Source organism: Echeneis naucrates, chromosome 24 (genome assembly GCF_900963305.1).
Source record: "Echeneis naucrates chromosome 24, fEcheNa1.1, whole genome shotgun sequence".
Classification (NCBI taxonomy): Eukaryota; Metazoa; Chordata; class Actinopteri; order Carangiformes; family Echeneidae; genus Echeneis; species Echeneis naucrates.
The window spans coordinates 833,310-847,864 of NC_042534.1; the positions used below are offsets into that span (position 1 = coordinate 833,310).

Consider the following 14,555-nt stretch of genomic DNA (forward strand, 5'->3'; position numbering starts at 1 on the left):
TGAGACCTTTGAAACTTTAACTGGATTAATACAAAAGCTGATTTAGAACCAGAGACCACATGGAGGTCTACCTGTAGACCATATGGACCTTTAAAGTCATGTTGGCTCCTCCTCTCCTCTCTTTGTTTAATGTTAACAACAATTTGGTATAAATTGTCAATAAATAATTATAATAATAATAATAATAATTTCAGCCCCATCAGCCGCAGTGGTTTCATCGGTTTCTTTCTGCACCAGGAGGCTTTAGAAGTCCTCTGTTTGACCTGGTTTAACAGACTCAGGATTTCAGACACTGAAGGCTGCGTATTTGTCATTTTTTCTCTGATGATCTAAACTGGCTTGGCGGGATCTTCGCATTTTAAGTAGCAGCTACAGATGAGTCACAGTCAAGTAGAGATGATGAGATGTTTCCAATGTGGAGCTCTGATGTTTACAGCTTATCTGATCAGAGTGTCTCAGCTTTGAGTTTGTGGCCATGATTCAGGGGGAAAGTATCCATTGTGAGCAAAATCAGGCTGCTGAAGCTGATGCTCAGCATCTCGGCCTCGTTGGGGGAAATAAAACGGTGGACAGAAGCACATTGAGGCACTTTCCTCAATTCCCTGACTGCTGTATTTGTGTCCTGTCCAAGTTTCCACTACAGGACGGAGGTCTTTCCTCAGATAAATAAAACACTGGAGATGAGTCAGTGACGTTTTCAGGGACTGAGGAGCAGCTGAATCTGGTCTCTGCTGAGAAACCACTTTAACTCTTCTAGAGATGGAACAAGTTCCCCTGTAGTTGTTACTCCGACAAGTCTACCCCTGTTAGGGCCGTTACGCCAACAGCTGCCCCTCTTTCAATGGCCTGAATGCCCCCCTGGAGGAGCCTGGTCCTTCCTGCTGTAGCTTTGATGAAGAGAAGGGTCACTGGTCTGTCCATGTCCAGACGAGTCTGATTGTAGTTCAACTTTATTTTCATCCATCACAAAGCAACAATAACAACCAAGTAGAGCCAACAAAAAGGTGCTGAGTCCATTTCACAATAACATATCCAGTTAAAGACAAAGAAAAATAAACCCCGTGTCTGCATGGGTTTCCTCCCACCGTCCAAAGACATCATGTTTGGGCTCATTGGTGACTCTAAATTATCCGTAGCTCTGAGTGTGAGACTGTCTGTCTCTGTGATGGACCCGCCCTCCCCAGAGTGAGCTGTGATTGTCTCCAGAACCCCCCGTGACCCAGAGACAGTTAGGTAGAAGATGGATGGATAGACTAAAATAATAAGTTGGTGCGCCACAGTCCGTCCACCTGCCCTGTGATCGGCCCCAGCACCCATTACTGTCTTCTTAATGCACACGTTTGTCCAAGTACTTTTAAGTTCCTCTAGTCCAGCCTGCAGTTTGTTCTGGTCTATCTGTTGCCCCCCTTGTCGCCCCTAAGTACCCTCCTGGATGCCCCTACAGTTTTCCTTCAGGACAACATTTGTCCCTTCACTTGCAGACGTCACATTTGACACTCAAAAAAGCAAAAAGAAAACAGACGCGGGGTAAATTTTCAGTAGTTTTATTGAAAAATGCCTCTTCAGTTTTCAGAAATAAATAAGAAAATAAGGCTGTGGAATTCACAATCTGCAGTTCAAACAGGAAGCAGCAACACCATTTCCATAGTCTTGCACGCAGGTTTCCACTGCATTCCGTACTGAGAAATGACAAGAATGACAACAACTATATTCTGATTAAAACAAAATGAAATGGAACAAAAAAGAAAAAAATAAAATAAAAACAACAAAAACTAAATATACACCACAGACATGCAATTCCACTTTTGGTAAAATGAGCTGTGATGGAATAAAGAAAACTGATAAATACTAAGTCTAGAGATACAAAATGAAGCTGTGTTTAACTGCCATAATGAAACGGAGCCTCCTCAGAGGTCGACACTGACGGAGCAGGATTATATCAAACATACTGGATGAACAAAAAAAAACCTCTCTGCTGTCGCGACACTGAACAAACGATTTCATTCGTTCGTTACGATGAGTGCACTGTTCAACACTGCTCCTTCAAACAACTCGATGCAAATATGTTACAAGCAAAAGACACAAATGGGAAAGAGAAAGCTCACAGGTGTTTTCATTGAGTTATTTTAGTTTTAGTCCCCCCCCCGCCCCCCCACACTCGCTCCCTCCATCTAAACCCTTCTCCTGCACAAACATTCGAAGGCAATAAATGTGTTTTCCAATTAATTTGAGGTGTCAAACCCCAGTTTGTTTGTTTGTGTAATGTGTATAACTCAACAACAAACACAGGTTGAACAAGATAAAAAAATAAAGCGGTGTGTCTTGTCTTATGATGTTAGCCTGTCAGTGGCCTTTCTTGATAGTGATCTCTTTCGACGGCGGTTTTGCGACGCCTCGTCCTCCTCGGGCTCCGGGGCGACCCGGGTGTCGGAGTCGGGGTACCGGCCTGCTCGGAGATAGTGTTTGGGCCGGTTCAGCACAAAGTTTGGGTTTATTATTGTTTCTCAGCATGCACAGAAAGAATGGGCTGAAAATTGAAGCACTTATGCAACATTTGGGTCAACATCAGGGACGTGTCCACTGTCTCCATGTGGGGGGGGATAGACTGGGTCATGTCCAATAGACAAACAAATATGAGCTGAGTGTTAAAATGTGATGACAAAGCAATGTGCGGTTTGTTTATAAGATCAGAGTTGAGATGAAGCAAAAGAATCAGCAAGAGATGAGTCCGATATCAGGACGTGAAAATGTAAATTAAACGAGTGAAACTGAATTAAAATGAAAGCAGATCAGATGATTTGAAAGAATTGAGTTTTACAATTCACAGCAAAAACTAATTATTGATTAACCATGCTAATTGTGTTTATGTTTCATTTGTTTAATATCCTCATTTTGGACTAAAGTTCACTGACAAGCTCAGTTTCGTTCTCTTTTTGGCCACTCTGAGGCTCAGCGTGTTTTGTTTGGAAGATGATGGATTATCGGTTATCTGTTTATGGTTGATTACTGAAGTTTGTGAACGTGTGCGTTCGCAGTTGCAGTTTGATGACTTTGGTCCTTGCTGGTTGTTTGGTGTTTTAGTTTTGACTTGAATAACTTTGAACTGTGACCTTTAATGTCTCTGCGCTCCACAGTCGAGCATTTAGGATGAATCTTTGTCAGATTTGGATCATTGTGTCCATGAATGACCTTTCTCCTCCTTCAGGATCAAGAAGTGACATGTCGCATACTGAACTTCAGTTATTTCTGACTTTAAGTGAACAGGAAGTGAAGATCATGTGACCCCCATGGCCACCTCTTGGACACGCCCCTGTTGAACCTTTCAGTGCTTTTATAGTTCAGGTGACTTCATTTACAGAAGAAACACAACAAAACACACCAAAGTCAAGTTCTTCATCACAGACAGAGCAGAGCTGGTTTGGGGAGAAAATCCAATAAAACCAAAAACAAAGAACAACTAGATCCTTTCCTCTTTTTTTTGTATGTTAAGTGGAAAATGTAAACCTTCAGGGTCACGTGCAGAAATGATTCAGTTTGGCCCTGAGCAGTTGAGAACAGCTACAAACACATGATGGGGAAAAACAACAAAACAAAAAAAACAACACAAAACAACAACCAAAAAAAAAAAGAAACAAAAAAGAGGCGTTTTGTTGGCAGACAGCAAGCAGCAGGTTTTTGTTTGCAAGGCACAAGCTTTAAAACTACAGATGTTAAAAGGTAAATTTAGTGGCCTTCAAACGTCATCTACAAGGCACAAATTAGTTTATTTACACGTCACCTCCAGAGAAATGCTGTTAACAGGGTTGTTGCTGCTGATGTTGCTGATGATGCTGCGGTGGTTGCACTTGTTTCTCTGTTACAAATCCACCTTTTGTTAGTATCTGCTGGGGCTGTTTGTTGTTGTTGTTTTTGGTGCATGCTGCTCCACTGAACACAAGGATCTTTGTTTGGTCTTCAAGATGCAAACAGGCCGCTAAAGAGGCCGGTACCGTCACCGCTGCTGCTGGTGTGGTTTTGTTCTACTGGCTGTGAATCGTTGTTAGTACTGGGTCCCTCTTTGTTGTTGTGTTGCTTTGTTAATGTTTTCCTTTGGTGGTTATCCTTTTAAACAGCTCTAGAGCAGGTGAGCAAGTGTTTCAGTTACAGGGCTTTGAGTTTTGTGTTTGTTTGTTTTTTTTTTTCAGGAAGTCAGTGAAAGCAGCACAGGCGGCATAGAAAGTCTACTATGGTGAACCTGAAACAGGCCAAAGAGGACGAAGGGGTCAGTCAGGTAGAAGCAGGAAACAGCGAATCAAAACCTTCACTGTCATGATTAGTGCATCTGAATTCTACACACATGCATTAAAAACATGTTGCAGTTAAAGTAGCTACATCTAAAAATGACTTCCTGTTACATACCTCCGTATCCCTGGCCGTTGTAAGGAATACCGACGCACTGAGAGGAGTCGCAGTATCCAGGAGGTCCAGGAGGACCACGGACTCCGGCATATCCGGCACGTCCAGGGGGACCGCGAGGTCCGGCGGAGCCGGCGGGGCCCGGAGGTCCTGTCCTGCTCTCTCCTGGTGGACCTGAGCGGGAAATAAAGAAGCACCTTTAGATCAGCGACACCAGGACGCGGGCTGTGATGAAGAGGATCGACTGTCTTCGCCCCGAGCTGACGACATCATAAAGGTCAGAACAACTTCCTTTTCCCAGGATTCATTGTGTGATTGTAATGGAACTTAACGTCAACATTCAGCCTCAGCTGAAGGTTAATCTATTAAAACCAAGAAAGTCTTTGTGAAATAAGTTAGAGCTGGCTGTATCCACGGGACCCATCAAAAAACTGCTTTCTGAAAACATAAATATATGAAGTGATGTTTCTTTTATTTATTGTCTAACTCGTTAATTCATGTGACACTCTTCTCCTCCAGGTAGAAATGGAGGGTTTGGTGAAGACTGATCCTGATCCACTAAAGCTGGTTTAGTCCAGGAACCTTCTGAATCTGAAGCCTCTTAAATCCACCATCATGCTTTCAGGTCAGGACCTGGTCCCCCTGATCTTACAATGCTTAGAATTCAACAAATGCTTTTTTAAATGATCAGTCCGTCCATCCGTTGAATTTTTCCTGATTAGTTCCTAAAGTGTCGGACTTCTTTGTGCACGTTAACAGATAATAAATGTGGTGAAATTGAACTGAAGAGATGACACAGAATATTTTTGTGTTAAGGACATAAAAGTATAAAGCAGTCTGAACGTAATCTGTAACAGATTTGGAGAATCCTCCCAAGGAGCAGCTGGACGGTTGAATGAGTCTCCAACTGTCTGTTGTTGGTGTTTTAGTGAAAGTTTCAGTCAACTGAGACTTGCCGCCTGTTCTCGATGTGGCTCAGCTTTGAGTCCTTGTTTCTGGTTCATTTAGCGATGAATCCAGATTTATTACTCTCTTCTAAAAACCTCCAGGCAGAGTCTCTGAACCAAACAGATAATTATGGCTCAGTGTCATTGCTCTGCTCCAAATCCAGCTGGAAATACAATAGGCATATTTTTTTCAGAAGCTGCTGCTGCTGACACAACAAAAACGAGACTACGAGGGGCGGAGTCGCATCTGCGTTACGTCTAGACCTGGACCGAGTCGGCTTTTCCCATCGCTTCCCTCCACCTGGACGGTCTCAGCCGTGCAGGGCTGTAGTCTGGGTCCAGTTCCGGCTCAGCAGGATGACAGCAGCTGCTGTTTGAGCTGACATTGTGTGAGTTTTGAAAAGCTCTAGTCTTTCCTCCATCTTTGTGTTCTTTTAACGGACTGACTTTAAAGGTTACGTCAGACTGGAGGCGGTCTAAAGGCCTCGTACCTGCAGGTCCTCTGGGTCCCTTCTGTCCGACTCCTGACACTCCTCGCTCGCCCTTCTCTCCTGCAGGACCTGAGGGAAACACACTGAGTCAGTCTCTGGGGGGGGCGGTCAAAGGTCATCATAGGTCGGGAGTCATGGATTAACAGTCAGGATCTGGATCTGATCTGATCCAGAACCTGAACACACACTTCCTGTTTTTCAACATCTATATTAAATATTAAACAAAAAGAAAATACAGACGCTTCATTGTAAAGGTCATTAATCGGCTGCTGGTTCTGGTCCAGATCTTGAAGACCTGGGTTGGTCCAGGACTGAAATCCATCCCAGTCTGTTTCACTCTGAAGCACTGCACTCTGCGGCCAGTGAGACCAATGAGACGATGGACGTCATGTGACTGACTCGTCCAATCAATAACAGACTGATGGATCAGAGTTACACTACAGTTAAAATTGTGGTTTTGTGCGTGCTGATTGCTGTGTCGTGGCTCCCTGTTTGTATCTGATGTTTGTGTAGAGACAGTCCTGGTTTTCTATTGGAGGAAGTTTGGTCTGGCGGTTACGGGGTTCATACCTCTCTCACCCTGCTGCCCGGGTTGACCTGGACTTCCAGGGAAGCCATTTCTTCCTGCGGTGCCTGGCTCTCCGCGGGGCCCCTGTCTTCCAGGAGGTCCAGGGGGCCCTGGAGGTCCTGGGTTGTTGTTGCGGTGAATGCCGTTGGGGATCTGGTTCAGTAGCGTGTTGACTCGGGTCATTTGTGCTGCGGCCGCAGGAAGACAGAGACATGGGAAAGTTAACACAAAATGGGCAGCGGCGGCAGACTGACACAGAACCGAATCCAAAATCCTGGACCACATACTGTTCACTAGCTGCTCGCAAACTTGTCTGGCGATGAAGCGCATCATGTTCTGAGGAGCGAAGTCACCCTGAGACAGAAAAGGGAGTTAACGTTGAGGGATAAACTACAACTCCCAGATGGCTTAAATGGTTTAAACCATCTGGAGCAACAGAAACTTTTTATTTGAAGTTTGTGACCAAAGAGAAGCACAATGGTGACAATAATAAACACTCACTCTCTCTCCTTTGTCTCCTTTGGGGCCGGTGGCACCCTGAAAACAGACACACAAACCAGTTTAGACCACAGATGATGCTGGAGGGAGGCGGGTCAAAGCTGCCATGATGGCGAGGACACTCACCGGGGGACCGGAGTCTCCGGGCTTTCCTGGTTGTCCTGCAGAACCTGGTATTCCAGGAGAGCCTGGAGGTCCCTGCAAGGATCACAGACCAGATTCAGAAGGAATAAATATTTGTCAGTAAAAGGTGAACTGATCCAGCTCCCAGTTGTCTCACCATGGACCCTGCGGGGCCTCTGGGTCCAGCCGCTCCGTCCTTTCCTTGAGGGCCCTGAAATGAAATGATCCGGACTTGAGGAACTCAACTCATCCTGTCTGTATTTAAAGAAGCTTAAAATCAGGCCGTGTGTACTCACCCTGACTCCAACTGGTCCGATCGGACCCATGGGACCACGAGGTCCAGGTGAGCCCTGTAAAACAGATCGAAGCTCAGCTTTTTTTGTTTGTTTGTTTGTTGAAAGGTCGCCTTCGCAGCGAGGGACTGAGTCAGACCTGTTTGTCAGAACTGGATTTTGTGCTGGTCCGATAGTAAATCTCATTTTCTCACAAACGCTGCTCACTACTTTTTATTGTCAGTCCTCTCCAGTCTTTGATGCCTTGGCATAAAATTTACAGGGAACATAATATATTCCAGATCCATTTTATTGGCCGTTATAAACCGAGGCCTGCCTGGTCTGCAGCTCATTAAATGCATGTTGCTGTAGCATCTGCTCCGCCACGGTCACCTGTGTCACAGGTTCTGTTAGAAGCACGTTTCCTAAAAATATGACATTTGACTCTGTTGTGCGTTCAGTTTGTTGTCATCACTGGCTGAAGCGGTGCTGCGTGACTGTCCTGTTTGTGTTTGAGACGGCACACAACTGTGGATGAACGAAACGCCACAAAATAAGTTGATTGTCATAAAATACGCTGTAAAAAATGTGTCTTAAGAAGAGAAATAAAACTGAAGCAGCCTTAAACCTTCAGTCTATCTAATGACCAGCCAACTCCACTGGCTGCAAGGGGGAGGAAACCTGATTGCATTGAAGTCTATGGGGAAATGGCACTACGTCTTCCTTGTTTTTTTTTTTTTTTTTTTTTTTTAAGCTCATTTTGACTCTAAACTTCAGATGACAAAAGAATCATGAAGAAACTTTGATTTGATTTGCTGCTTTCAGTTTCAGTACGAGGACGTGTTTGGACCCGGGTCAGCAGGCGGAGCTATGTCCATCAACGGTTCAGCTACCTGACAGTTAAATGAGCTGGTTTCTTAACAGACTGAAAGCTGCTGGATGTGAGATCTGAGGATGAAAAGCTTCCAGGGAGAATCCTCTGGGTCGGGGGGTCACAGGAGCGACCCGGGACTATCTGTGTCCATAAACCAGTTTAATGGAGCCTGCCGGGGCTGACCTCCTGGGGGGGGATCAGACCTCTAACCTCAGCCGGACACAGCAGCCACATCCATCACTATATTTCTTTTGAATTGTCAGATTTTTACTTTTTTTTTTCCTACACAGAAAACAAAACGGCAAGAGATCAGTTATATAACAGAGACAGAAGCTGCGACTGTCTTTTCCCACTTCATAAAACCCAAACGTTATCTGATCCTCATCGCTCGCTCCGACTCAGTGACCGAAGATGTTTTTACTTCCATACCAGCAGATTCTTTTTGAGATTCTTACTGCGAAGCCTTCGATGCAGAGCGACACTTAAGCAACACCGTGGATTAACATGACTTGTTCTTGGCTCCTTCGCCGCTAAATTTGAAGCTATGAGTAATATTCAGAAAACTGCTGCAGAGAAACTCTCCCCCACAGCTGGAAGAGCATCGGATGCCAGACCAGTAATCAAACTTTGAATTATCACCGTTTCCTGTTTAAGCCCCTCCACCAAAAAAAGTCATCCAGAGCTGTACTTACTTTCTGTCCAGGTAAGCCTGAATCACCGGGGTCTCCCTTCGGTCCAGGGCGGCCCTGAGGACGGAGACAAGAGCACAACATGGAGATCAGTCAGGGCACACAAATTTTCTGCCAGGTTTCAGGTGGAGCTCAGTAATGTTCCAGAGAAGGATCAGGATTTTAGAAAGTCCGACTCCTTTAAGGCTCAAATACTCAGCTCAGTGCAGCTGTGACACTAACTCATGACCTGTAAAAATGATCAGAAGCTAAAGTTGAGGATTTTTTATTGCTGCTGACAAAATGTGAGGGGCATTTTTACGCATTTGAGGCCTTTATTTTGTAGAGACAGGAATGCAGCGGACGCTCCGGCTGGTGATCGTTTAACATTTACAGTCTCCACCTGAAAGGTGTGAGCCTGCGGCAACTCTATCCTCTGTTACATCACCGTGTCTTTGGTGACCTCCGTGGAGACAAAACAAAGGAACATCTCTTCCCCCAGAGAAGGAAATCCAAGCTCTGATTTATTAAGACTCGGGTCATTTTGTATCAGACATGAAGGAATGTGAGTCTCTGCCACAGATACTCCCCAGCTTGCAAATTCCCTTCAAAATAAATCTGAGAAAAATCCTCCCACTCTGGAGTGCTGAGGCTTCCTGGGATTTATATTTGGTGTTTTGTGTGTGTATCAGATGTGTTTGTGGACTTACAGCCTCTCCTGGAATCGACCGCCCACTGGGTCCTTGAGGGCCGGGCAGACCCATGGGCCCTGGTGGTCCGTTATCTCCCCGTGGGCCGAGGGGTCCCTGTGGAGGCACACAGAGGAGGTGAGATCAGAAATATTTAAGCCCCTTTTCCCTCCTTAAACTGCAGAATCAGCTCTTTCTAACAGCCCAATCTGACTTCAGTGATCAGATCTGGATCAGTCTGACTCTCTGACTCCTTCTGTGTGTTTATCCATCCATTCTCATCCTCCATCTTTGACAGTGATGTCTAGCTCAGATATTTAGAGCATCGGAGGCTTTGGAGCTGATTTTTCATCATTAATGATCAGATAAAGACAGAAACAACCCAAACACATGAGGAACTTTTCTTCAGAAAGGAAGAAACATTCAGAGTCTTTACTAAGTCAGACAGAATCAGCTGATTCTGAATATAAGACAGAAAAGCCTGAATGTGGCTCTTAAAGTGGTAAATACAGACGGAATGTGTTGTTGATATCTGTCATCCCAATTTCACTACAGTGCTGTTTACTCTGTAAAAGACCAACGGAGATCAAACCTCATATCAGAGTCAGATGGTCTTGCTGCCCTCAAAGCTTTTATACTTTAAAACAATCTTTTGTTTTCCTCTGGAGCCGAATGCACCTCAGAAAAACGCTCACTGATGTTTTAAAGGGGAGAAAGTGAATGCTGTTTTGAAGATACTTACAACAGGACCAGCCTCTCCTCTTTCACCTCGGGGACCTTTGCTGCCGGGGGCGCCCTGAGGAGGAGGAGGAGGAGGAACATTCGTCATGTTAAAAAGAAAAACCCTCAACAACCAGATCCACCTCTTAAGAACTTAGCAGGACTGTTGATGGAGTTTTGGTCAGACGGTGAAAAACAGAAACCAGCTGACTCGTTTATTGCCATGCATCAAATGTGGATTACTGTTTTCTATCGTCTGTAGAATAAAAACTACAAGGACCAGAACTTTACTCAGTTTACTGCTGAGAAGAGAAACTCCAGATATCAGTGCAGTCAAAGAGATCTATCCGTACTTTTACCCCCCCACAAAGACTTTATGAGCTTCTGCAAGGAAGCTTCCAGTGTTTATGGTGCTTCAGGGCACAATATTCTCCCTTGTACAACATAGATATCAATAAATAACTCAAGAATGAAAATGTCCCAATTAAAATAAAAAGCATATGAAGTCATGTTGAGTTTAAAATCTGAATCCTATTCGCCACAGCTCACAATGATAAAATAGAAAACATCTTTTAAAGAAACATAATTCATTTAATCATCGTTTCTACAAAGTCAGATCTTCGGACTCTGACCGAACGAACGAAGCTCCAAAATGTTTCTCCTGTTTATATCTCATTACATCTGACCGGCTTTTTTCACATCCTCTCTGCACTTCATCTGAAACAGTGAGCTGAGACAAAGTCTCTAATGGCTGACAGACGGATTAGAGGGGGCTCTTACCACCGGACCCTGAGGCCCTGGAAGGCCGTTGGACTCGGAGACGCAGGTACAGGAGTTGGGAAGAGACGGACACTTCAGCTCGTCTCTCTGTGGGAGAGGAAAACAGAATTTGACTGTCAGAAACACCCAAAATAAAAAAGCAGAATCCAGATCACTTTGGAGGAAGCAGCTTTAAACGGAGCGAGTCTTCTGCTGTGTTTCGTTTTAATCTCCGAAAACAGACCAAGCTTTTCTTAGAATTAAAGACAAAACAATTGATTCAACCAGTTAAATCACTGAATTAATTAGATGTGTAGATGTAACGTCTCACAATCCCCTCACAGTTCCCATAGACTTCAAAACCAGCCTTACTGCCTGTTGGCCAACAGACTGGATGAAGGTTTAAGGCTCTTCAGTATTCAGAGTCTAAGTCCATCTGGCTTGTTGCAGAAATTTATTACATTTTCTGAAATGTCTTCAATGTTTATTTTCCTTATGAAGAAAAGGCAGGGGGCTTTGTTTCTCTTGGTGTAGTTTTGGCAGGGAAGGGAAGCTGCTGTTTTCTGGGTGGATGTTTCCACTGATGCTCCTCCGTTGGGATCATTCACTGTCAGCAGAAACAGCCCAATCAAGCAGCCCCCCCCCCCCCCCCCCCCCCCCCCCCGGACCAATTCAGATAATAATCCACTTTGGACGCAGACATCTGCAGACATCCTGCGTTCAGACAAAGCTTCACTTGTTACTGTGTCCGGAGTCCAGCCCTCAACTACAGTCTGAACTGTTCTGCATTTAATCAGTCAGACTGCCTGAGAAGCTCCAGAGACAAAGGAGGAGTCTACCTATGGACCAACAGGAGGCAAGAGGTCAGACTGTGTTGAAGTCAATGGGAAAATGCCCTTCCTCCTGATCAGTTTATGGTCTCAGTCTGAAATACAACATGGTCATTTTTTTTTAATGATGCTCCATTTAGAGGGGAGGAGTTAGAGGGCGGGGCTACCGCCCAATCAGGATCAGCTCCACCTTCTCTTCCAAATCTTCAAAAAAATGGCTGACAGACAGATTGCAAACTAGAGGCTTGAAAAAAAAAAAAGGTTGACTCGTTTTTTGGATTTAAAGGTCGATGTGACATTTCAATAACATCCAGAATCAGTGACAAACCGGACCTTCATGCTGTAAAATGACTCATTCCTGGATTGTTCTGAACGCTGTTTCCTATTATATGTCACACCCCGCTGACCTCCCCTCAGCTGGCTCACGTCTCTGAACATCATATAGACACTGTTTGTTTCCCCCTTTGAGCTTCGCCTGACTCTGATTACGCCGCTCTGATCCTGAGCCCTACAACTGTAGGGCCATGAAGGACGCGCTCCGAGTGTTAAAGCACAATCCCATTCATCTGCCTCTTTACTCGATTATATCATATTCTGCTTTTAACCGCAACTACACGTGTTGCCAAGAACAGTTCCGCCGTCCCTGAGTGTCCAAAAAGGTTTGACAAAAACCAGATAGCTTTATATAAGAAGACAATCAGTCAGAGCAGCTAGAGATGCATCACAGATGTATGTAAAAAAAATAACAATCATTAAAAAAAATCCAACAAGCAGATGTGAGTTTTAGAGCTGAGTCTCGTAAATCGTACGACCACATACATACGTCTAAAATCTAAACGTGCATTGGAAGCTTTAATTTAAATTTCTGGATGGAAAAAATGACCCACCCCCCCGCCCAATAAAAAGGAACTCCATCAGCCGACTCTGGATTTTGTGATTCAAGGCAAAATAAAGCCAAAGTGTCACATCATTCAAATGAGAAGATGACGTGAAGCTAAAAAGAGCTTCAGGGAGGAGTGTGTGTGTGTGTGTGTGTGTCGGGGGGGTTCCTACCATGGATGGGAGGTCACAGCATCTGTCTCTGCTGGTCCAGCCCAAGCTGCAGACAATATCAAACATCTGGAGTTGGAACTGTGGAGGAGAGAAAAAAAAGCAAAACATGGAAACGGTGTTGTGGTACATGTGTCTCTGATCCGCCCCGTCACAGCTCAGACAGACAGAGAACCGAGTCCCATCAGCCCCGGGGGGAAGGGGGAGGGGCTTAGATCGTCGCCAAGTTGACGGTTTAATGTCCAAAGCTGGTCCACAACAACAACCCAGCAGGCTTTCTGTTTTACAATCACTGTATTCCAACGTATGTATCACAGAACGTAACCGATATCTTCATTATTGATGGATATTCTGATTATTTTGTAGTTTATAAGTTTCATCTACAGTTTAATCTTTTTTTTTTTTACAGAAACATAAGTCCAACACTCTGAGGGGAGTACGGATGAACGGTTGTCACTCTGCTGGAATCAGATTTTGATGGTTTTCCTTCACTTACTGTTGCTGATTCTCCTTTGGAGCCGATGGACTTTGACATCTTGCCCAGAACCTGGTAGCCATCGCTGGAGGTGTTTCCTGCCGCCTTGATCTCCTTCTCAGCCACTTCCTGGCAGTCGACGTTGAGTTTGACGCTGGTGGATGAAACCAGTATGTGGAGCTTCAGAGAGAAGAGAGGAGAAGGAGAAGATTAGGTTTTATTGGCATTCTTTGTTGTATGAGTGAGACTTGTGTCTGGGTTTAATTGTGACGGCCTGTAAATTGTTGGGCTGCGCCGAGTCCCCCCCTTGGAGCCTGAGTGGAGGACAGACAGTGCCATCGTCCTCCTCATTCATTCAAATGCCCATTCACTCTAACAGGCCAGATTCTGTTTTGCTAATCAGATTTCTGATTGCTGCACATTAAAACATGAGTCATGTTGACCCTGTTGGGCTCCCTCTGACTCTAATTGGCTTCTGTTTGATCAAACACCAGCGCAGTCAGAGCATGTTTGTTTCTCTGCAGCGGACTCACATCATCTTCCTCTGATCACATAATCCTTCTTTAGTACCGCAGAGGAGCTCAGGTATCCACAACTGATCCGACCGACTGAGCTCTGCTGTTCAACACATCTGCAGAGGTTGGTAAAGTGCTGCGAGGGAAGGGGGGATTAGAGGAGCCAGACGTGGTGATCTCCAAAAGTCTGCCTCGGTATCAGACCCAAATATCTACTCACAGGGAGGCTGCAGCTTCTGCAACTCTCCGACAGCAAGTTCAGGACGTCTCAGTTACGTGAGTTTAAGTCCTAAAACTGATTCATGAGACGCCCAAGGCTTTTAACCCCCCCCCAACAAACCTTCAGCATCACCAGGCTGCAGAGCCCTTCAGCAAGAAAGTAAAATCCAGGGAGCTACCAGAGTTTATGGACATGCTTGACCTCTGACCTCTGGGGGGAGGAAGAATTTCACTCTACATCATTTTCTTTTTTTATCTGAAGTGACTCTCAAACTTTTGGATTTCTTCCAGAAACCTCCAGCACCAATCGGCAGTCCTTTTTAATCTATCTGGATTTGACAAGCTGTTTGTTCAGAAGCAGAACTTGTCGTTTAAATTCCTAAACCCTCTCAGTTTTTCTGCCTGAGGCGGAAAAAGGAACCGCAGACGCCAGAAATAAATCAGGGCTGGATCTGACCAGAG

General features: G+C 44.9%; 1 protein-coding gene across 8 annotated transcripts in view; it reads right to left on the reverse strand.

The window, feature by feature from the left end:
• Positions 1–1,528: 1,528 nt before the first annotated feature.
• Positions 1,529–14,555, reverse strand: part of col12a1b (collagen, type XII, alpha 1b) — a 78,913-nt gene continuing 65,886 nt past the window's right edge. For 7 of the 8 annotated variants that reach the window (XM_029495842.1, XM_029495846.1, XM_029495845.1 and 4 more), the window contains 15 exons: positions 13,381–13,539; positions 12,888–12,965; positions 11,026–11,112; positions 10,268–10,321; positions 9,547–9,642; positions 8,861–8,914; positions 7,319–7,372; positions 7,180–7,233; positions 7,026–7,097; positions 6,903–6,938; positions 6,689–6,755; positions 6,404–6,589; positions 5,834–5,902; positions 4,399–4,569; positions 1,529–2,446 (listed from right to left, as the gene is read on the reverse strand). In XM_029495842.1, the coding sequence (XP_029351702.1) occupies positions 2,328–2,446; positions 4,399–4,569; positions 5,834–5,902; positions 6,404–6,589; positions 6,689–6,755; positions 6,903–6,938; positions 7,026–7,097; positions 7,180–7,233; positions 7,319–7,372; positions 8,861–8,914; positions 9,547–9,642; positions 10,268–10,321; positions 11,026–11,112; positions 12,888–12,965; positions 13,381–13,539 (1,356 nt within the window). In that variant the 3' untranslated portion in view covers positions 1,529–2,327. Of the gene's footprint in view, positions 4,235–4,398; positions 4,570–5,833; positions 5,903–6,403; positions 6,590–6,688; positions 6,756–6,902; positions 6,939–7,025; positions 7,098–7,179; positions 7,234–7,318; positions 7,373–8,860; positions 8,915–9,546; positions 9,643–10,267; positions 10,322–11,025; positions 11,113–12,887; positions 12,966–13,380; positions 13,540–14,555 lie in introns of all 8 variants that reach the window. The other variant, XM_029495843.1, reaches the window with a different exon arrangement.